At 43.1% G+C, this 22,326-nt stretch overlaps 1 protein-coding gene across 5 annotated transcripts in view; it reads right to left on the reverse strand.

Annotated features, from left to right (window-relative positions):
- Positions 1-17,151: 17,151 nt before the first annotated feature.
- The window catches only part of IGF2BP2 (insulin like growth factor 2 mRNA binding protein 2), a 165,076-nt gene continuing 159,901 nt past the window's right edge, over positions 17,152-22,326 (reverse strand). For all 5 annotated transcript variants that reach the window (XM_068546399.1, XM_068546398.1, XM_068546401.1 and 2 more), the window contains 3 exons: positions 20,786-20,917; positions 20,304-20,417; positions 17,152-18,998 (listed from right to left, as the gene is read on the reverse strand). In XM_068546399.1, the coding sequence (XP_068402500.1) occupies positions 18,906-18,998; positions 20,304-20,417; positions 20,786-20,917 (339 nt within the window). In that variant the 3' untranslated portion in view covers positions 17,152-18,905. The remainder of the gene's footprint in view (positions 18,999-20,303; positions 20,418-20,785; positions 20,918-22,326) is intronic.

The raw sequence follows: 22,326 nt of genomic DNA on the forward strand, positions 1-22,326 counted from the left end.
TTTGTTTTTTCTGTGTGTTTGTTCACGTGTATTCATTCACTCACTCATTTGCAAACATAATGGGCAGTGGCTGTTTTCTGCCGCTCTTTTAAAGTTAACTCTAAATTTCTCATTTGAACTATTTATTTCTGAAAGGAATGTTAAGCTGCCACTCCCTGCTGAAGATCAGGAGGGAAAGCAGTGGGGGAAGGAAGGGTTAATTAACTTCTCTAGCTGGAGCAGTAACTGCTGACTTGAAGCAGGAGGTCTTCTTTCTTTTGAGGCTTGAAAATGCCAGGAGAAGCGCTGTGGTGTAGGGCTCTGGTTGCCTTTCAGAGGAAGTTCCACACTACAGCATTGGCATGGTGTCGTGGAAAAGTGGAACTGTGGCCAAGGAACTCTGGCTATCCAAGTGTCTTCAGAAGAGTGTCGTGGTCATCCTAAAGAGACTTCCCTTTCTGGAAATGAGGTGACTTGGCTACTCTTGAAACTGGATTTGAAGTCACTCTAAACCCTAAATCTTCATTTTCATCCCAGATCTGGTTGAGTATAAGCCTCAGATACGTAAGGGCTGGCCTGAGCTGTTTATTTCAAAAGATACTATTCAGTTTAAAGCTATTTTCCTCAAAGTTTTTTTTCTATATATAAAGCCAAAATTAAGTTTTGTACTCATTAGTATTTACATTTCCCCGTTCCACCGCCACTGAAATCTGTGCAAGAAAATTTAGTACTTGGCTCTGAGGTTGCCAGTTATACAGTAGTCTATTTTGCCTATGAAATTTGTATTTAACTGTTTTGTTCATTAAAAACCTTACAGTGGTTACGCATATTTAATTTCAGAAAGTTTAGAGTTGGTCAGAACATATTTTGCAAGATCTAGTGCCTAGTGTTGCTTTTCTGATGTAATAAAAGGTTGTCTGGCAGAACCTGAAAAGTATACGCTGATTTCTAACCCTTTCCCTACTTAAACCTCCCACACTTCTCCTTGTTCACAAAAGTAAGAGGTCAAACCAGAAAAACTGGGCATCTGTTAGCTATGAATCAACATGTCTGCCACCTGGAGGCCCTGGCTTCTGGTCGCAGAGGCATACTCTTTTTTTTTTTTTTTTTAATTTATTTATTTAATTTTGGCTGCATTGGGTCTTCGTTGCTGTGTGTGGGCTTTGTTGCAGCGAGCAGGGGCTGTTCTTCGTTGCAGTGTGTGGGCTCTAGGCGCGCAGGCTTCAGTAACTGTGGCACATGGGCTCGGTAGTTGTGGCTCGCAGGCTCTAGAGCGCAGGCTCAGTAGTTGTGGCGCACGGGCTTAGTTGCTCCACGGCATGTGGGATCTTCCCGGACCAGGGCTCGAACCCGTGTCCCCTGCATTGGCAGGCGGATTCTTAACCACTGCGCCACCAGGGAAGCCCTACAGAGGCATACTCTTGCAGGCAGTTTTCCCTGAGATGTGTAAAAGTCTTGGTATAGGACCTGGGGCCTGTGGTGAGGATTGAAACCACTGTGCCTACTTGATGGTCAAACCAGAGGACGTGTGCTTAGGTGATGATTAAACAGTGAGCCAGTTGGGCTGAGTCTCCCTCAAGCTTAGGCTGTACGGAGAACCCTGCCTGCAGCCTCCATTCTTTTCTTGAGGCTTCTGGAGCTGTGCCAGTATGTATTGGGATCAGGCAGCGGGCACAGCCAAGAAAGGCCAGAGATTTACTGGGTCAGCAATGCACTGAACGCCTGGTTCCCACTTGGCACTAGTAGGTTTCACCTGAGAATTTAGAACCTTGGTTAAGATTTGTTCCATGTGGGGTAAATCCTTTTAGGAATGGCAGCCCAAATGAGTGATGGTGGGGGTTAATGTATTTGTATTACAAGTATTTGGAGGGGCTTCTTAGAGCAGCATTCACTGAGCTTTCCACTAATGTGATTCTTCAGGATAGCTCTTAATAATCTTCTAGGACATAATGAATTGATGAGAACAGAGAGTCAAGTTGGAGAATGCCATTCTACTTAACCCTGAGTTTCTGAATTTAATAGGAGATAACACAGCCATGCTTCTCTAGGCACTGACATTTCTCTGTACAGATACTTGTTGGTAATAGAATTTTAATACCTAAACAGTTTATGAGAAAAGCAGCCAGCTACTGATAATTTGCTAATTATCAGTAGCAAATTATTAACATTAAAGCCAGTGAGAAAGATATCTATATCTCTCTCTATATTTTATTGCAGTAGTTTGGGGGTCTGAAAAAAAGTTGGAGTGAACCATTGTTCTTTTTTTAGTAGGCAGTCTCTCCTAAAGATTGATGATGAAGAAGAAAAAAAACCCCCACAACTGTTGGTGAGCAAATGTCTTTCTCATTTTTGACCTTTGAGCCAGGAGGAGGGTGGGAGGGAAACAGACTTGGGGCCTGTGGAAGATGTCTGGAGAGCCCCTTATTCTACCTCAGTTACCTAAGGCTATTAGAACTTCTGATCTTTTCCTCCTAAGCGCAGCTTGGGGAATGCCATGTTGAATGGTGGATGTTTGCCTGCACTGAGAGGAGTTGCTTGGTGCTGGGACCAAGGTGTGGGTGCAGGGAGAATGTGTCCGTGAAGATATATTGAACTTCAGATATGAATAAATAAATATGGTGGAGAAATTTAAGTTTGTAACAACCTTAGTACTATAGTTAAGCTACACAGTTTAAATTGGCTTTTGTGAGGGAATTCCCTGGTGGTCCAGTGGTTAGGACTCTGCGCTTTCACTGCCGAGGGCGCGGGTTCAATCCCTGGCTGGGGAACTAAGATTGCACAAGCCAAGCGGCACAGCCAAAAAAATAAATAAAAATTTTTTTAAAAAATTGGCTTTCGTGAACTAATTGGGAACCTAATCTCTTTATGATAGTTTCTTTAAGAAAAGCTCTAGGTACCCAATATTCAAACAAATTTTTGGTAATTGTTTGTAAGTTGGGGATCTAGGTGTTTGTATTGCTTTGGTGATTTTTTTTTTTTTTTAATTTATCTAATATATACAAGGAAGGGTTTGGGTGTTTGAAATAGGTGTTGATTTTATCTATTTATCAATAAATTCATCTATTTAATTCAGTGGCTTTCAAATATTTTTGATTGCAACTCATAGTAATAAATGTATTTTTTGGCTGCGCCGCAAATTTTTTTAAAAAATTTTTAAAAATCAGTGTGACCACCACATTGATTTCTCAACCCACTAATGGATAGAAATCCAGCTTGAAAAACACTGCTCTAAATTAACTGACAGCAAAATGCAAATTATGTTCAAAACTATAATGCTTGAGACCACAAAAATACAACAAATGTGGGGTTGTTTTGAGATGAATCAATCTAAATCTAGGAAAACGGGCCAGAAGTTTTCAGACCCTCAATGGAAATACGTGGTTAAACAATCCTTGTTCTTCAGGTTTTTACATTGGAACTTCGTGAAATATGTTCAGTAGAAGTCTTATTACTTCTATGTAGGATGTAAAACAAAGGGTTCTGTGGCCCAGTGGATGTGTGTACCATGTCTTTTCCTCCTGGGGATGCATGGCAAACGTAATAAATTAATGTCTTAACCTAGTGTGTCTAAAAACTTGGACGTTGAGCCCTCTGTGTTGACACCTGTGGAACTGTTTTGTGAAATACAGTTTGGCACGCGCCAGGAGAAGCAACATAGAGTTCTTGGAAGCATATGCTTCAAATATACATTGGGGAAGTATCCCCTCTCCCCATCTCAGGCCCCCCCCCGCCAAGCACACACACTGCCTCCTTAAGGGCATGTGGTGATCATAGTCTGTGGTGCCACTTATATTTTTCTTTAATTGTATCAGTAATAGGTGTTCATAGTAGAAAAATAAAATACTGATAAAAGTTAAAGAATAAGGGCTTCCCTGGTGGCGCAGTGGTTGAGAATCTGCCTGCCAATGCAGAGGACACGGGTTCGAGCCCTGGTCTGGGAAGATCCCACATGCCGTGGAGCAACTAAGCCCGTGAGCCACAATTACCGAGCCTGCGCGTCTGGAGCCTGTGCTCTGCAACAAGAGAGGCTGCGATAGTGAGAGGCCCCTGCACCGCGATGAAGAGTGGCCCCCACTTGCCGCAGCTAGAGAAAGCCCTCGCACAGAAACGAAGACCCAACACAGCCATAAATAAATAAATAAATAATTAAAAAAAAAAAAGACCTTATTAAAAAAAAAAAAGTTAAAGAATAAGAGTTCTGTAAACTCACCACCCAGAGTTAATAACTCTTAACATTAACATTCTGGTATATATCCTGGCCTTTGGTATATACTCTGTCACGTGTGTATTAATAAGTGTGTGTGTTGTGCACGCTTGTGCAAGTATATATATATATTTTTTGTTATTAACAAATATGGAATCACACTATGTGGCCTATATAACCCCCTTTCCACTTAATTTATGTTGAACATATTTTCATGTCAATAAATATTGACATCTTAATTGTCGTGTAGTGTTCCAGCATATGGTTATAACATAATTTATTTAATCAGTATTGTTAGACATACTGTCTTGCAGTGTTTTCAGTTATTCTCTTAGGAGAAGTTCTTAGAATTAAAATTTCTAAATTAAAGTTACATGTATTTTTTTTAAAATCAGAGGTAAAAATCACCCATTAGTATTTTGACTTTTCTTCTGGCACAGGCTGATGACCTGTACCTCCATTGATTTAAGTTTTATAATATTTTTCATGTGTAGGTCTTCTGGATAAGTTCATTCTGAAGGATTTAGTGTCCCATTTTAGTGGACAATTTTATTTTTATTCAACTACTTTACAAAAAACTTTTTATTATGGAAATTTTAAGACATAAACAATCATCACCACCTTTCAGCAGTTACGAAAATGTGGCTAATCTTGATTCACCTTTTTTTCATGGGAGGGGGAGAGTCTGGAGTATATTAAAGCAAAACCCAGACATGTCTTTCTACCTAAACACTTAAGAATGTCTCCCTAACATATAATAACTTAAAAAAAAAAGCCTTTGTCATTTTTACACGTAACAAAATTGGTAAGAATTTGCCAGTACCATCTAATAGTTCATATTCAAGTTTCCCTGATGATTAAAACGTTTTATTACATTCTTCTAATCAGGATATATAGTGGGTTGAATGGTGGCCCCAAAAAACATATGTCCACATCCTTATCCTTGGAACCTGTATTACGTTCTTTGGCAAAATATGTGATTAAGATCTGGAGAAAAGGAATTTATCCTGGATTGTCTGGGTGTGCTGTAAGTGCAATCACATGCCATATAAGAAAGAAGCAGACAGTTTTGAGATGGATAAGGCAGAGGCGTTGAAATGGGCCTAGGCAGTGTTTATTTTTATACCCATTTTTAGGTATAAACAAAATCTGGAAAAAGACACCCAAGTGTTAATGATTGGCTGGACAGGCTCTGTTGCTTTCTAATTTATAAACTTGTGTTTGGAGTTAAAAATTAAAAAAAGGAAGAGGCAATGAGACTACTACAGAAGCAAGACTGGAGTGATGCTACCACAAGCCAAGGAAGCCTGGAGCCACCAGAGCTGGAAGAGCCTTCAGAGGGAACCTGGCCCTGATGACACCTTGATTTCAGGCTTCTGGCTCCAAAACTGTGAGAGAATAAATTTCTGCTGTTTAAGTCCATCAAATCTGTGGTAGTTACAGCAGTCTCAGAACAGTAATATGGGATCCAGTAAAATGTACACGTTGCCGTTGGTTATTATATCTCTTGAGTCTCTTTTATTCAACAATAGTCTCCTTCCTTGTACTATTATTTATTAGAGAAACCGGGTGTTCCTGCGGAAAATCGCACTTCTAAATTTGGCTTATAACTCCTTGGTGGTTTTTAACTACTTCCTCTATCCCTTGTATTTCATGTAAACTGGTAAGCTTGATCTAGAGGCTTGATCAGATTCAGGTTGAATTTATTAGGCAAGGATACTTCATTAGTGGTCATACTGTATTGTATCACATGATGCATAATGTCTACTTGTTCCACTTACTGGTGCTACAATTGATCTGTAATTCAGGCTGTCAGAGTTCCTATTCATCTTTCTCCTCTTGGTTTTAAATTTAATTGATGATCCATTATTAAGAGGTACAAAATGGTGATTTTCGAATTCTATCATTTCTCTATGTTAATTACCTTGAATTCTTCTATAAAAGAAAAACTTCTTATCAACTGATTTGGTTACCCTGAAATGTACTGCAACTAGGAAAAAATACGACTTTTAAAAATTTCTTTATTTTATTGAAATAGTTGATTTACAATATTATATTAGTTTCAACTGTATAACATAGTGATTTAAAATTTTTATAGATTATACTCCATTTAAAATTATTATATAAAATATTGGCTATATTCCCTGTGCTGTACAATATATCCTTGTAGCTTATTTATGTTATACATAGTAATTTGTAAGTCTTAATCCCCTACCCCTATCTTGTCCCTCTCCCCTTCCCTCTCCCCACTGGTTTGTTCTCCATATCTCAGTCTGTATCTGTTACATTCATTTGTTTTATTTTTTAGATTCCACATATGAGTGATAACATGGAGTATTTGTCTTTCTCTGACTTATTTCACTAAGCATAATACCCTCCAGGTCCATTCATGTTGTTGCCAACGGCAAAATTTCATTCTTGTTTTTAAATGGCTGAGTAATATTCCTCTGTGTGTGTGTGTGTGTGTGTGTGTGTGTGTGTGTGTCACATCTTCTTTATCGCTTTATCTGCTGATGGACTTAGGTTGCTTCCATGTCTTGGCTATTGTAAATAATGCCATGAACATTGGGGTGTATGTATCTTTTTGAATTAGTGTTCTGATTTATTCCAGAGTGGAGTTCCTGGGTCATATGGCAGTTCTATTTTTAGTTCTTTTAGGAACCTCCATACTGTTTTCCACAGTGGTTGCACCAATTTACATTCCTGGCAACAGAGTATGAGGGTTCCCTTTTCTCCACATCCTCACCAACATTTGTTATTTGTGTTCTTTTTGATGATAGCCGTTCTGACAGGTGTGAGGTGATATCTCATTATGGTTCTGATTCACATTTATCTGATGTTGAGCTTTTCATGTGCCCATTGGCCATCTGTATGTCGTGTCTATTCAGGTCTTCTGCCCATTTTTAAATCAGCTTATCTGTTTTTTTGATGTGAGTTGTTTGAGCTGTTTATGTATTTTGGATATTTTGGATATTAGCCCCTTATCAGTCATATCATTAGCAAATATTTTCTCCCATTATGTAGGTTGTCTTTTTTGTTTTGTTGATGGTTTCCTGTGCTGTGCAAAAGCTTTTAATTTTAATTAGGTCCTATTTGTTTATTTTTGCTTTTGTTTCCTTTGCCTTAGGAGGCAGATCCAAAATAACACTGCTCAGATTTATGTCAAAGAGTGTTCTGCCTATGTTTTCTTTTGGGAGTTTTATGGTTTCCAGTCTTACATTTAGGTCTTTAATCAATTTTGAGTTTATTTTTATATATGGTGTGAGAAAATGTTCTAATTTCGTTCTTTTACATTTAGCTGTCCAGTTTTCCCAGCACCACTTATTGAAGAGATTGTCTTTTCTCCATTGTATATTCTTGCCTCCTTTGTTGTAGATTAATTGACCATAGGTGTGTGGGTTTATTTCTGGGCTCTCTTTTCTGTTCCACTGGTCTGTGTCTGGTTTTGTGCCAGTACCATACTGCTTTGATTACCGTAGCTTTGTGTATAGTCTGAAGTCAGGGAGCAAGTTACCTCCAGCTCTGTTCTTCTTTCTCAAGATTGTTTTGCCTATTTGGGGTTTTTTGGGTTTCCATATAAATTTAAAATTATTTGTTCTTGTTCTGTGAACAGTGCTGTGGGTATTTTGATAGGGACTGCATTGATTCTGAAGATTGCCTTGGGTAGTATAGTCATTTTGACAATATTGATTCTTCCAATCCAAGAACATGGTATATCTCTCCATCTGTTTGTGTCATCTTTGATTTCTTTAATCAGTGTCTTAAGTTCTCTGAGTACAGGTCTTTTACCTCCTTAGTTAGTTTTATTCCTAGGTATTTTATTCTAGGAATAAAATGTGATTGTAAATGGAATTGTTTTCTTAATTTGTTTCTGATAGTTCATTGTTAGTGTATACAAATGCATCAGATTTCTGTATATTAATTTTGTATCCTGCAACTTTACTGAATTCGTTGATGAGCTCTAGTAGTTTTTTAGTGGCGTCTTTAGGATTTTCCATGTATAGTGGCATGTCATCTTGCAAACAGTGACAGTTTTATTTCTTCCTTTCCAGTTTGGATTCCTTTATTTTTCTTGTCTGATTGCTGTGGCTAAAACTTCCAATATTATATTGAATAAAAGTGATGAGAGTAGACATCCCTGTCTTGTTCTTGATCTTAGAGGAAATGCTTTCAGCTTTTCACTGTTGAGTATGATGTTAGCTGTAGGTTTGTCATATATGGCCTTTATTATGTTGAGGTATGTTCCCTCTATACCCACTTACTGGAGAGTTTTTCTTATTGTAAATGGGTGTTGAATTTTGTCAGAAGCTTTTCCTGCATCTATTGAGATGATCATATGACTTTTATTCTTAAGTTTGTTAATATAGTGTATCACATTTTGATTGATTTGCAGATATTGAACTATTCCTGCATCCCTGGGATAAATCCCACTTAATCATGTTATATGATCCTTTTAATGAATTTTTGGATTAGTTTGCTAATATTTTGTTGAGGATTATTGCATCTATGTTCATCAGTGATATCTGCCTGTAATTTTCTCTTCTTTGTGATATCTTTGTCTGGTTTTGGTATCATGGTGATGCTGGGCTTGTAGAATGAATTTGGAAGCGTTCTTTCCTGTGCAGTTTTTTGGAATAGTTTCAGAAGGATAGGTGTTAATGCTTCTCTAAGTGTTTGGTAGAACTCACCTGTGAAGCCCTCTGGTCCTGCAGTTTTGTTTGTTGGGGATTTTAAAATTACCGATTCAACTTCAGTACGTACCGGTAATTGGTTTGTTCATATTTTCTACTTCTTCCTGGTTCAGTCTTGGGAGAATGTACATTTCTAGGAATTTATCAATTTCTTCTAGGTTTTCTGTTTTATTGGCATATAGTTGTTTGCAGTACTTTGTATTTCTGTGGTGTTAGTTGTAACTTCTTTTTCATTTCTGACTTTATTGATTTGGGCCCTCTTTTTTCTTGATGTGTCTGGCTAAGGCTTGTCAATTTTACCTTTTCAGAGAACCAGCTCTTAGTTTCATTGATTTTTTAAAATTGTTCTTGTTTGTTTGTTTTGTTGTTGGTGGGTTTTTTTTTGGTCTCTTTCTTTTTTTTTTTTTTTTATAAATTTATTTATTTATTTATTTTTAGCTGTGTTGGGTCTTTGTTTCTGTGCGAGGGTTTCTCTAGTTGTGGCGAGCGGGGGCCACTCTTCATTGCGGTGCACGGGCCTCTCACTATCAGGGCCTCTCTTGTTGCGGAGCACAGGCTCCAGACGCACAGGCTCAGTAGTTGTGGCTCACGGGCCCAGTTGCTCCGCGGCATGTGGGATCTTCCCAGACCAGGGCTCGAACCCGTGTCCCCTGCATTGGCAGGCAGATTCTCAACCACTGCGCCACCAGGGAAGCCCTGGTCTCTTTCATTTATTTCTGCTCTGATCTTTATGATTTCTTTCCTTCTGTTAACTTTGTGTTTTCTTTGTTCTTTTTCTGGTTCCTTTAGGTATAAGGTTAGGTTGTTTATTTGAGAGTTTTCTTGTTTCCTGAGGTAGGTTTGTATCACTATAAACTTCTTTCTTAGAACTGCTCTTGCTGTGTCCTATCGATTTTGGAGCGTTGTGTTTTCGTTTTAATTTGTCTTCAGGTATTTTTTGATTTCTTAGATTTCTTCAGTGATCTGTTGGTTGTTTAGTAGTGTATTGTTTAGTCTCCATGTGTTGTGTTTTTTTTGCAGTTTTTTCCTTGTATTTAATTTCTACTTTCTTAATGTTGTATTGGAAAAGATGCCTGATACGATTACTGAGGCTTGTTTTGTGGCCTAGCATGTGATCTGTCCTGGGGAATGTTCCACGTTGCACTTGAAAAGAATGTGTATTCTACTGCTTTTGGATAGAATGTTCTATCTATATCTATTAGGTCCATTTGGTCTAACATGTCATTTAAGACCAGATTTTCTGTTTGGATGATCTGTCCATTGATGTAAATGGGGTGTTAAAGTCTCCTACTGTTATGTTACTGTCAGTTTCTCCCTTTGTACCTGTTAATATTTGCTTTACATATTTAACTCCTCCTGTGTTGGGTGCATATATTTACAATTGTTATATCTTCTTCTTAGATTGATCCCTTGATCATTATGTAGTGTCATTCTTTGTCTATTGTTACAGTCTTTGTTTTAAAGTCTGTTTTGTCTGGTATAAGTATTGCTACCCTGGCTTTTTTTTGATTTCCATTTGCATGGAATACCTTTTTTTTTATCCCCTTACTTTCAGTCTGTATGTGCCTCTAGATCTGAAGTGAGTCTCTTATAGGCAGCGTATATATGGGTCTTATTTTTGTATCTCTTCAGCCACACTGTGTCTTTTGGTTGGAGCATTTAGTCCATTTACATTTAAGGTTATTATTGATAGGTATATACTTATTGCCATTTTGTTACTTGTTTTGGGGTTGTTTTTGTAGTTCATTTTTGTTCCTTTCTTCTTCTTTTGTTCTCTTCCCTTGTGATGTGATGACTATCTTTAGTTTTTTGGGAGGTTTTTTTGTTTGTTTTTGCCACACCGTATGGCATGTGGGATCTTAGTTCCCCGACCAGGGATTGAACCTGCGTCCCCTGCAGTGGAAGCATGGAGCCTTAACCTTGCCAGGGAAACCCCTATCTTTAGTATTATATTTGGATTCCTTTCTCTTTTGTGTTTGTGTACCTATTACAGATTTTTCATTTGTAGTTACCGTGAGATTTATATATAACCGTCTATATATGTGTGATTATTTTAAGTTGCTGATCTCTTAACTTCAAATGCATTTTAACAACCCTGCATGTTTACTCCCCTCACCTAGTGATTACTGTTTTTGGCATCATATTTTACATTTTTTTGTTTGTGTATCCCTTACTTTCTTATTGTGGATACAGATGATTTTATTACTTTTGTCTTTTAACCTTCCTACTAGCTTTTTACATGGTTGGTTTACTACCATTACTGTATATTTGTCTTTACCAGTGTGCTTTTCTTCCTTTCATAATTTTCATGTTTCTAGTTGTGGTCTTTTCTTTTTCAGGTAGAGAGTCCCTTTCACATTTCTTGTAAAGTTGATCTGGTGGTGCTGAACTCTTTTAGCTTTTGCTTGTCTGTAAAACTTTTGATCTCTCCATCAAATCTGAATGAAAGCCTTGCTGGGTATTTTTGGTTGTAGGTTTTTCTCCTTCATTACTTTAAATATATCATGACACTCCCTTCTGGCCTGCAGAGTTTCTGCTGAAAAGTCAGCCATATGGGAGTTCCCTTGCATGTAACTCATTGCTTTTCACTTGCTGCTTTTAATATTCTCTCTTTATCTTTAATTTTTGGCATTTTAATTACAGTGTGTCTTGGTGTAGTCCTCTTTGGGTTGATCCTATTTGGGACTCTCTGTACTTCCTGGACATGGATGTCTGTTTCCTTTCCCAGGTTTGGGGAGTTTTCAGCTATTACGTCGTCAAATATGTTTTCTGCCCCTTTCTCTCTTCTCCTTTTGGGGCACCTATAACTTTTTTTTTTTTTAATTAAATTTATTTATTAAAAAAAATTTTGGCTGTGTTGGGTCTTTGTTGTTGCGCGTGGGCTTTCTCTAGTTGCAGCAAGCAGGGGCTACTCTTCGTTGCGGTGCACGGGCTTCTTCTCATTGCAGTGGCTTCTCTTGGTGCGGAGCACGGGCTCTAGGCGTGCGGGCTTCGGTAGTTGTTGCACACGGGCTCGGTAGTTGTCGCACGCGGGCTCAGTAGTTGTGGCTTATGGGCCCTAGAGCGCAGGCTCAGTAGTTGTAGCACATGGGCTTAGTTGCTCCGTGGCATGTGGGATCTTCCTGGACCAGGGCTCGAACCCGTGTCCCTTGCATTGGCAGGTGGAATCTTAACCACTGTGCCACCAGGGAGGTCCCACCTATAACGTTTTGATATTGTCTCAGAGGTCTTGTAAGCTGACTTCATTTCCTTTTATTCTTTTCTCTATTTTCTGTTCAGCATCAGTGATTTCCACTACTCTGCCTTCCAGCTTAACTGATCCATTTCTCTGTATCATTTAATCTACTGTTGATTCCTTCTAGTGTATTTTTCATTTCAGTCATTTCAGTTATTGTAGTCTCCATCTCTGATTGGTGGTTCTTTATATTTTCTAAGTCTTTGTTTAAAACTTCTAATTTTTTTTTTTCGGCCATGCCACTTAGCTTGCAGGATCTTAGTTCCCTGACCAGGGATTGAACCAGGGCCTAACTACTGGACCGCCAGGGAATTCCCAGCAATTTCTAACTTCTCACTCTGTTCATCTATTCTTCTCCTGAGTTCTTTGATCATCTTTATTATTGTAAAAACTTAACTCTTTATCTGATAGAATGCCTACCTCCACTTCATTTAGTTCTTCTTGGGGTGTTATCCTGTTCTTTTGTAACATGTTCCTCTGTCACCTAACTTTTCTGAATTTGTTGTTTTTATTTCTATGTGTCTGGTAGGTTGGTTACATTTCCTGACCTTGGAGAAGTGGCCTTTTGTAGAAGACATCCTATGCATCCCAGAAGTGTACTCTCCTCTGGTCACCAGTACTATATGCTCTAGATGTGCTCCTAACCTATGTGGGCTGTGTGGGTCCTTTTATTATAGAGAGCTGGTTATTGTGGGCTGTCTGGTAGGACTGGCTGACCCCTGGTCTGGTTGGTTGCCAGGGTCTGCCTTGTGTGGAGGCTGCCAGCCACTGTTCGGCAGGGCCAGGTCATGTGGCTGGCTGCAGAAGCCTGGAGGGCTCTGGGGCTAGTGGTGGCTCACTCTTGGGCAGAACTGGGTTCTGGAGTGGGTGGTTGCAGAGCCAGCATTCCTGGATATAGTGTTGGCCTGCTGGTGGGTGGGGCCAGTTCCTGAAATGGCTCACTAGGTTCCAGGGTGTCTCAGAGCTGGTGCTGGCCCACGGGTGTGTGGGGCTGGATCCCGCGGTGGCTGGTTGAATAGTGCATGGTATCTCAGAGGTGGTATTGGCCTGCTGATGCGTGGGGCCAGAGCCCAGGGGCTCCCAGAGCTATTGCCAGCTCACTGGTGGGTGGGGCTGGATCCAAAGGCCTCTGGCTGAGGTGCCCAAGGTGTCCCAAAGGAGATGTTGGCCTGCTGATGGAAAGGGCTGGAGCTTGGGGCTCCTGAGGATGTTGCTGTCCTACTGGTGTACTGTCTGAGTCCTGACAAGGCAGGCTGTGGGGCATGGTGGTTCTGTTCCTGCTGTCTACCCACTGGTGGGTGGGGTCAGTGCCCAGGAGGTCCTGGGGTGTTGGCCCACTGGTGGGCAGAGCTGGCTCCCAGGGTCTCTGGCTGCAGGGTCTTGGAAGTCCTGAGTCCAATGCCTGTGTACTAAGTGTCTGGGTCCAGGTCCTGGGTCCTCTGGTGGACAGAGCTGTGTTCAGGGATGGCTCTGGGCTATGGAGGTCTTAAGGCAGCCTGGCTGCTCATGGGTGGGACTGTGTCCCCACATGGCTAGTTACTTGGCCTGAGGGGACCCAGTACTTGGGCCTACAGGCTGGTGGGAGGGGGTAGGGCTGGGTCCTGAGGCTAACAAGCTAGAGGGAGGATTCCAAAATGGCACTTGCCAGCACCAGTGTCCCCATGGTAGAAGGAACTCTCAAAAATGGCTGCTGTCAGTGTCTTTGTCCCCAGGGTGAGCTCTACTTGCTCCCTGTCTCTCCAGGAGACTTTCCAAGTTCAGCAGGTAGGTCTGACCCAGGCTCCTTTCAAATTACTGCTTCTGCACGGGGTCCCGGAGCATGTGAGATTTTGTGTGCACCCTTTAAGAGTAGCGTCTCTCTGGATCTCCCAGAAGCCAGCCCCACTAGCCTTCAAAGCCAAATGTTCTGGGGGCTCATCTTCGTAGTGCACCCCTGTGTTGGGGAGCCTGATGTGGGGCTCAGACCACTTGCTCCTTGGGGAAAACCTCTGCAATTGTAATTATCTTCCCATTTGTGGGTTACCCCCCCAGGGGTGTGGGTTTTGACAATATTGCAACTCCACCCTTCCTACCTATCTTGTTGTGGTTTCTTATATCTTTAGTTGTAGATCTTTTCTGCTAGTCTTCTGGGTTTTCTCATTGATAGTTGCTCTGTAAATGGTTGTAATTTTGCTGTGCCCATGAGAGGAGGTGAGCTCACAGTCTTCCTACTCCTTGGCCCAGTCCTATGATTTTTCTTTTTTTTTAATATATAAATTTGTTTTTGGCTGCGTTGGGTCTTCATTGCTGTGTGGGCTTTCTCTAGTTGCAGTGATCCGGAGGCTGCTTTTCGTTGTGGTGCACAGGCTTCTCATTGCCGTGGCTTCTCTTGTTGTGGAGCATGGGCTCTAGGTGCGTGGGATTCAGTAGTTGTGGTTCACGGGCTCAGCAGTTGTGGCTCGCGGGCTCTAGAGCACAGGCTCAGTAGTTGTGGCGCATGGGCTTAGTTACTCTGCGGCATGTGGGATCTTCCCGGACCAGGGCTCGAACCCGTGTCCCCTGCATTGGCAGGTGGATTCTTAACCACTGTGCCACCAGGAAGTCCTCTTTCTTGATGTTTAATGAGAAATTGTAAGAAGGAACATTGAAGGCTGCTAACCAGAAGCCATTTTTGACTTGAAAGTCCCTTCTTATACATCAGTTAGAATCAAAGACTTTGTTGTGTTCAAACTTTTATTTTACAGATGAGGAGACAGGCCTCCAAGAGGCTGTGATGTGCACAAGGTTATTTAGCTAGTGTACAGGCAACCAGGGAGAAAACGTCTGGGCCTGGGCTTTCTTATTCTCCTGATGAGAAAGTGAGACTGCTAGAGATCTGGTACAGGGAAAGAGGCACCCATCCCTGCCTTCAGGCCTGCCCTAGGGCAAAGCTGAGCTACACCCTGGTTAAGTTCCCTTCACAGCCCCTTGCTCTGTTTGCTGAGCAAGGCCTCCCATGCTGACCGCCAGTTACTGGGGCTTTCGAAGGTGCAGGATGCAGGAGGTGGGGCTGTATTCCTTCACAATGATTTTTCAGAGCCGAGGGAAAGCAAGTCCCAGCGACGAGGGATGATGACTGGAGGAACTGAGTAAAGGGAGAACTAGACAACTGTCTTCAAACATTAGGGGAGTTGTCCTAAGTAACATGTAGCAGATTCAGTGTGTGGTGGTTGTGGGGTGAGCAGATTTCAGATCACTGGAAGGAAGACCTACGAGGCTGGACTGTGCGACGACAGAACTGTCTGCCTTAGGAGCCGCGTTTCCCCTGGCCGGGGGGTGGCCAGACTTTGGAGAGAGTATAGAGGACATTATTCCATATTAGGAAAGTGGACCAAATGACCTCGAAAATCCTTCCCCAATACTGCTGTTCTGTGAATTTAGCGTTGAGAAAAGGTTTTGCCAGGTTCAGTAAGGGTGACTGGAAGCAGTTTTGTAGCTATCGAGAATCAGGGACATTCAGGAGTCACAGAGGTCAGGGGAATCTTTCGTGTTAGGAATTGTTGCAATTACAGATAAACTGCTCTGTTTGAGTTTGGTTTTTCATTCAGAGTTTGCCCTGATCACTAGAGGTTACTGCAGGCAAATGGGAATATTCTTCACTGTTTATATTGTCAGCCACATCTGATATTAGGTTAGATCTTAAAATGGGAACAAACCAAGTACCTTGGATCCCTGCTTTTACAAGAGAACACAGGAGGATCGAGGTCAAGTTAGAATATAGTTGCTCCATGAGGTTTCCCCTCATGTTGGCTGTTTCTGTGAGAGCAAGAGCTATTAAGAGCACTCATGGCTTCTAGAGAGACAGTGACTTACGTGGCTGATGTGAGCTAGAATAGAAGATTAACATGCATATGGGGTAAGTCTCAAATTTTAATTCACCAGCACCTTAAGGGGAATGTAGAGAGGAAATAAAAGGCGGCAACAATTGACAGTAAACATCAGGGGGTTTGCTAGCAGTGGTATTAGACGTTAGCAGTAGCAGGTCAAAGATATCTCCATTAGGCTTTAAGACAGTGAAAGATTTGGATGCATGTACAATTTAGGCTGGTCTCTGAATTTCTACAGTTGCGGGCTTCTCTCATCATCGTTCACATGGGGATGCCTCTGTTGCCCATGTCCTTCCCCAGGGATGCAGGAATAAGACTAGGCCAAATGCTTTCATACTCCATAAGTCCTTATCCCATCTCTGTCTACTCAGTCACCGAGTCATTCACATCCTAGCTGATGCCAGGTTACCAATTTTCCCCTGCTTCCCTTAGAAGTCATTTCCTCTTTTCCTCCAAATTTCTATTCTATCCATCCTTTTTCTCATGTCTTTAAGTTCTCCCTCTATGCTGGAATCCTCTTCCAATTTGCAAACAACCTCTTCCTTTCCATAGCTCCATGTTGGAGAAAACGAGATTGTCTTGAGGCAAAGTTGGAGGGCAACTAACCAGGATAGAAGGGATGTCCAGGCCTACTCACCACATCTCCTGACATACTTAAAATTTGGCTTCTGGGGAGGGGTGAAGGAAGTACCTCTTCCCTTAAATTGTCAGGCATATTAGCCTCTTCCTTCCCCCCACGTAAAAATAAGCTCTTTCCCTGGCCAGGCTTAAAGTTTCTTAAGATAGGGGATGACCTTACCTAGTTACTGTGCAGTCAGTATCCAGCCCTCTAGTTCTGTGGTTCTCAAACCTCAGCATACATCGGAATCACCCCGAGGGCTCACTGACGGAGACTGCTCGAGCCCACCCTCCACCCTTAGAATTTCTGTCCCAAGGTGGACCCTGAGAACCTGCATTTCTAACACGTTCCCAGGTGATACTGGTGCTGCTGGTCTGAGGAGCACAGTCTGAGCACCACTGACCTAGTTTAGCTTCTCCCAAAGACCTGCCTGGAGAAGCCAGCCTCCTCAGTGTAGCTTCCCAGTCCTGACGGTATATGCCACCCATTTCCCTGAAGTCCCCTCAGAGGTGGAATTCAGCTGACACTTTGGGATGGGCGATACTTACTTAGTAAAATAAGAGACCAAGACACCAGGATCTTGTTAGCTGGATATATTTCTTTTTGTTTGTTTGTTTTTGTTTTTGTCACAGAACACTGTTTGCAGTAGAGGAAACTGGCATTGCAGTCTGGTGGTAAAATGGCTTGTTCACATAAACCAGTACATGTTCATCCTTTAGCGCAAAAAGCCCTAATGGCGCGTACCCTATTGAAATTCAGGACATCTCCAATATTCTCTCTCTCTGTTTTTCTTTGTCACTTTTTTTTTTAAATAAACATTTTCAAGGTTTGTCCAAAAGAAGGCCATATAGGTTCTTGGCTAGCGGAAGACAATTCAGAACAGTTGTTGCACACTTGGACTGTTACCTTCTCCAGGCTGGCAGTTGATATCTTATTTTTTTCCAACTCATTTTTATTAAAAAAATAAAAAAATGCTCCAACTATCAGTTTTACAAAATCTCTAAGGGAAACACAAGAGCAAGGTGCTGAGGTAAAAAACACCTGAGGTAGCTTTTTTTTGTGTGTTTTTCTCGTTAAAAAAATCTGTAAATTTAACGCCCTGGGCCAACGACCTCGTGTAAATTGCTATTTTCCTCCCTATTTTTTTTTTAAAGAAAGAAATCATTTTGCTGAATATTGATGGCTTATACACCAAAATGTAAAAAGACAAAATACATTCTTTCTTTGTGGAATTTTTCTTTGTTTGGTTTGATGATGGGTTACTGTTTTTCCTCTTCCAAAATGCTAGGACAAGTACCATTGACTCTTGTTCTTTTGAGTAACCAAGTGTAAGCTGAGGCTGGTTTGTGTGTTTCGCTTTTGTTCCTTTGTGTGATGTGATACTCAGAGCACTGCTTTGCCTGGGGGGTGCGTAGATATGGGAATTGAGACAGAGGGATGAGGGAATTAACAAGAATGGGGATGGAGAGGATGGGGAGGGAGAGGGGGTAGGGGAGAGATAAACAGAGAGAGACAGAGAATTATATAGCAGTATGCAAAAACCAGTTTAAAACCTGTGAAGCAAAGAGAAATGGGTGTGTGAGCTAGACAGGGATGAAGAGAGACAGAGTTTTCCTCTTCAGAGAGACGGTATCCCTTCTGTTGACATACACAGGTGATCCAGAACTGCTGTGAGTGTCCTTTCGACGAGATTTCCCTCCGGGTGAATTTTGTGTGGGTGGCCTTGAAGCTCCTTACTAAACCGTTAGACCTCCCAAAGCACGACTTTATTCTTTAAAGTCTAGAAAAGCCTGCTTTCTCTTTAAAAAGAAAAAAGAATAACTGATTAAAAATTGGAGTTAGTTGAGTTATTTGATATATTATTTCTAAAATATATTAACGCCGCAGGCACCCTGTGTAACCCACAGGCCACATATCTTAACATCTTTCCCTTCTAATATGTACATACATGTACAGAGACAATTTTCCGCAAAAAGAAAAGGGTGTGAATTTTGCTTTGATTTGAACGCGTTCACCTATGTTAGTTCAACTAGAAGGGATAGCGTGGTGGGGTTAGGAGAGACCCGAGTGGATGGTGAAGTGGATGGCTGGGAAGCCTGCAGAGGCCCTGGGGGAGCTGGGAGGCCGGGCCCCGGCATGGCTGCCCTCCCGCCTCCTCCCTGGCCCCCCGGATTCTCAGGGCCTCTGCAGAGCCCCTGGCGCCTCCGCAGACTTCTCATTCCTCAGGATGGTCTTTGGTTTGCTCCCGATCTGGCTGGCTGTGTTTGGTCTCATTCTGTCAGGTGTTGGAAGGGCTACATTCATCCGTTGTTTGCTGGTGCCTGTGGGAGCCTCACTTGCTGCGCTGTGAGGCAACTCCCTGAGGATATTTCTGCTCCTGCTGCTTCACCTGTTGTACAATTTCCCTGATCTTGCGCTGTGCAGTCTGCAGCAAGGGAGAGGAGGGGGACAGGGGAGAAAAGGAACCCAGTTCTGAGGACAAGCAGTGGGGTGTGGGGAAGGAGGCGGTAAACTCAGAAAAGTGTCATCTATCTACTGAGGCCCTGACTCCAGGCCTTTTCTGCCTGGAAGTAAAGTGGCAGAGTTCCCCACCCCCACCCCGCTGAGGCTGCTGGGTGGAGGGTAAGAGGGTGGGACCCCAGGAAGCAGAACCAGGGCATTAGTGACTAGGGAACCTGCAGAGGTCAGACGGCATCCTCCCTCCCAGCTAACACACGCTCCAACGTCCAACGCTTCGCCTCCTCCCCGCCTTCCTAGAGTTACTGCAAAGACAGTGGTGTATGGCAAGGGAAGATGGAGTCAATGGGATGGGGATAAAGCGAGAAACTGGCCCAGACACTCTACCCTGAACAAGTGGAGAAAACACATGAACCCAAACCTGTCCCCTCACCCACCCTGCTGCTCCCACTGCAGGGAGAACCCTGCAGACTGAACTCCTACAGGAGCCCAGCCACTGAGACCCACACCGGGGACACTGGAAGAGCTGGGATGGGAGAGCCCCAGGGGGTGGTGTGGTCGGGCTCTGACTCTACAAGTCTCAAAGGGTGCTGGTGGGGTGCAGGGCGCAGCAGCGTGGCAGGTCCTGGCAAAGGCACGGCACTGAGCGCGCAGGCTGACGCTCAGACAAACCTGCAGTGTTGGCTTAGACTGCCTCTGTTCCTTTGGGACAGGGGCTGGACTGCTCTATCCCCAAACCCAACCCCCTCCCCCAACAACAACAACAAAGCATCAAAAAGAACCAGGTCACGTGATCCTGAGTCACTAGCCCTTCTGACTGGAGGAGAAGCAGCTGCGTGGAGCCCTGAGTCCTAATGGGGGTTGTCACAGTGAGGTAGAGGAGAGGAAAGAGAAACAAGGGTCTCCTGACATGAGCGTTTAACCCATAATAGTGGAATTGTGGCACCTAGGCTGGTCCTCAGGGCCCAGGGGTGGCCCTTGCCTGAGGCCTGAGCAGGAGGACGAGGGAACAGGAGAGCCCGCAGTTCAGCATTTCAGAGGCTTGAACTGTGCTGGCTTGACTCCAAAGCTCTATACCCTTCCTCAGGCTCCTCTAGCAGGCCTGGGAGAGCAGTGGTGAGCCAAGAACAGCCGCCCCTGCCCTGTTCCATCTGTGCATGGGGGTCAGGGTCGGGGGGGTGTGCACGGCCTGGGGCCACTGGACAGGTCACCAAGAACTTAGAGACTTGCAAAGAGATTAGCAGGAGAGACTGGACCCTCACAGCACAGGTACCTGGCTGGCAAAGAAATGCCCGATAATTCGGACAATCACTTCCTCATTTTCATCTGGCGTTTGGTCACGAGGCACAATGACTTCTGCACTGGTTAAGTTCTGCAGTTCATTCACCTGTGAAGGGAGAAACCAAAAAAATTCCTGTGACTTGCTTCACTGCAGTGGTCGGGAACCGGAACCCAGCATATCTGCAAGGTATGTTTGTATACTCTGGGCGGGACTCTGCTCCTTATCATTTTCCTGCTGCTGTGTGTGTGGGTTTACAGGGGCAGGAGGCAGGCTCCCTGTCTTCATTTCCCAGCACATAGCCTAGATGCAGTGTTCCTGGACCCAGGACCCTGCTGTTTCGGTGTCTGGCTCAGCACTGTGGATTTGGGGCCCTCAGCTCTGGATGATGCTAATTACATTTTTGTCCTTGAAGAGTCAGTGGGGGTCTGAGGGAAGTCAGGCCAGGAGACGAAGCCAGCTCAGAGCACACTTACGGTTTTGCCACCCTTGCCGATCACACGGCCGGCTGTAGAGGAGGGCACTCGGATGTGGGCTTCCAGCTTCACCTCCTCTTTGGGGTTAAAGAAGTTTTCTTCTTTCAGTTTCCCAAAGATCCGCCCCTGAGCCTGACAGAGCAAGACACGTCAACCTGCTTTAGCAGCACTGCTACAGGAACCAGTGAGTCCAGGCAATGGGACAGCCCCAGCCCCATGCTCCCAGGGGTCTGCTCAGCTCGCTCAGACCCGGTGGGTGCATGCCTGCCACACCCAAGGAGTTGCACCTTGCAGACATGCACAGACACTCCCGTGTCTTCAGGTTTGCACATGGATCGCACAGGAAGCTTTCTGTGTATAGGGTCAGGGTGGAACTACATGTCTTACTTCCGTATTCCTGAGCACCAATAAATGTTTGGTTGAATGAATTTGTTCAGGGAATTCTTAACTTCCTCCCACCATGATATGTTCAGGCCTCTGGTTATTAAAGGATGGAGGCAAGGGTGGTGGTGATGGGATTTGCTCTTTGATGTCTAACTCCAGAGCCAGTGTAGCCAAAAGCTTTTTGTTCTTTTTAAAAGAACCTTTTTTTTAGGGCTTCCCTGGTGGCGCAGTGGTTGAGAATCTGCCTGCCAATGCAGGGGACACGGGTTCGAGCCCTGGTCTGGGAAGATCCCACATGCCACGGAGCAACTGGGCCCGTGAGCCACAATTACTGAGCCTGCGCGTCTGGAGCCTGTGCTCCGCAACAAGAGAGGCCGCGATGGTGAGAGGCCCGCGCACCGCGATGAAGAGAGGTCCCCACTTGCCACAACTAGAGAAAGCCCTCGCACAGACACGAAGACCCAACACAGTCATAAATAAATAAATAAATAAATAAAAGAACGTGAATGTCTTTAAAAAAAAAAAAAAAAAAGAACCTTTTTTTTAAAAAAATTTATTTATTTATTTTTTGGCTGCACCACGTGGCATGTGGGATCTTAGTTCCCCAACCGGGGATTAAACCCGTGCCCCCTGCAGTGGAAGTGCAGAGTCTTAACAACTGGACCGCCAGGGAAGTCCCTAAAAGAACCTTAAAAAAAACTGAGATATAGCTTACATAACCTAAAATTCAGCATTTTAAAGTGTACACTCCAGTGGTTTTTAGTATATTCACTAGGTTGTGCAACCACCACTGCTATCCAGAACATTTCCATCCCATTCCCCCAAATAAAAACCCATACCTATTAGCAGATAGTCCCAATTCCTCCCTTCCCCGTGTCCCTGGCAACCACTAAACTACCCTTCTGTCTCTGGATTTGCCTTTTCTGGATGTTTCACATAAATAGAATATATAATATGTGGTCTACTGTGTCTGCCTTCTTTCACTTGGTGTAATGTTTTCTAGGTTCATCCATGATATAGCATGCATCAGAATTTCACTCTTTCCATGGCTGAATGATATCCTATTATGTGGATATACCACATTTTGTTTATCCATTCATGAGTTGAAGGATTATTGTTCTTGAACATTTACATGTGTTAATTTTTTTTCAGACACA

This window comes from Eschrichtius robustus, chromosome 6 (assembly GCF_028021215.1).
Source record: "Eschrichtius robustus isolate mEscRob2 chromosome 6, mEscRob2.pri, whole genome shotgun sequence".
NCBI lineage: Eukaryota > Metazoa > Chordata > Mammalia > Artiodactyla > Eschrichtiidae > Eschrichtius > Eschrichtius robustus.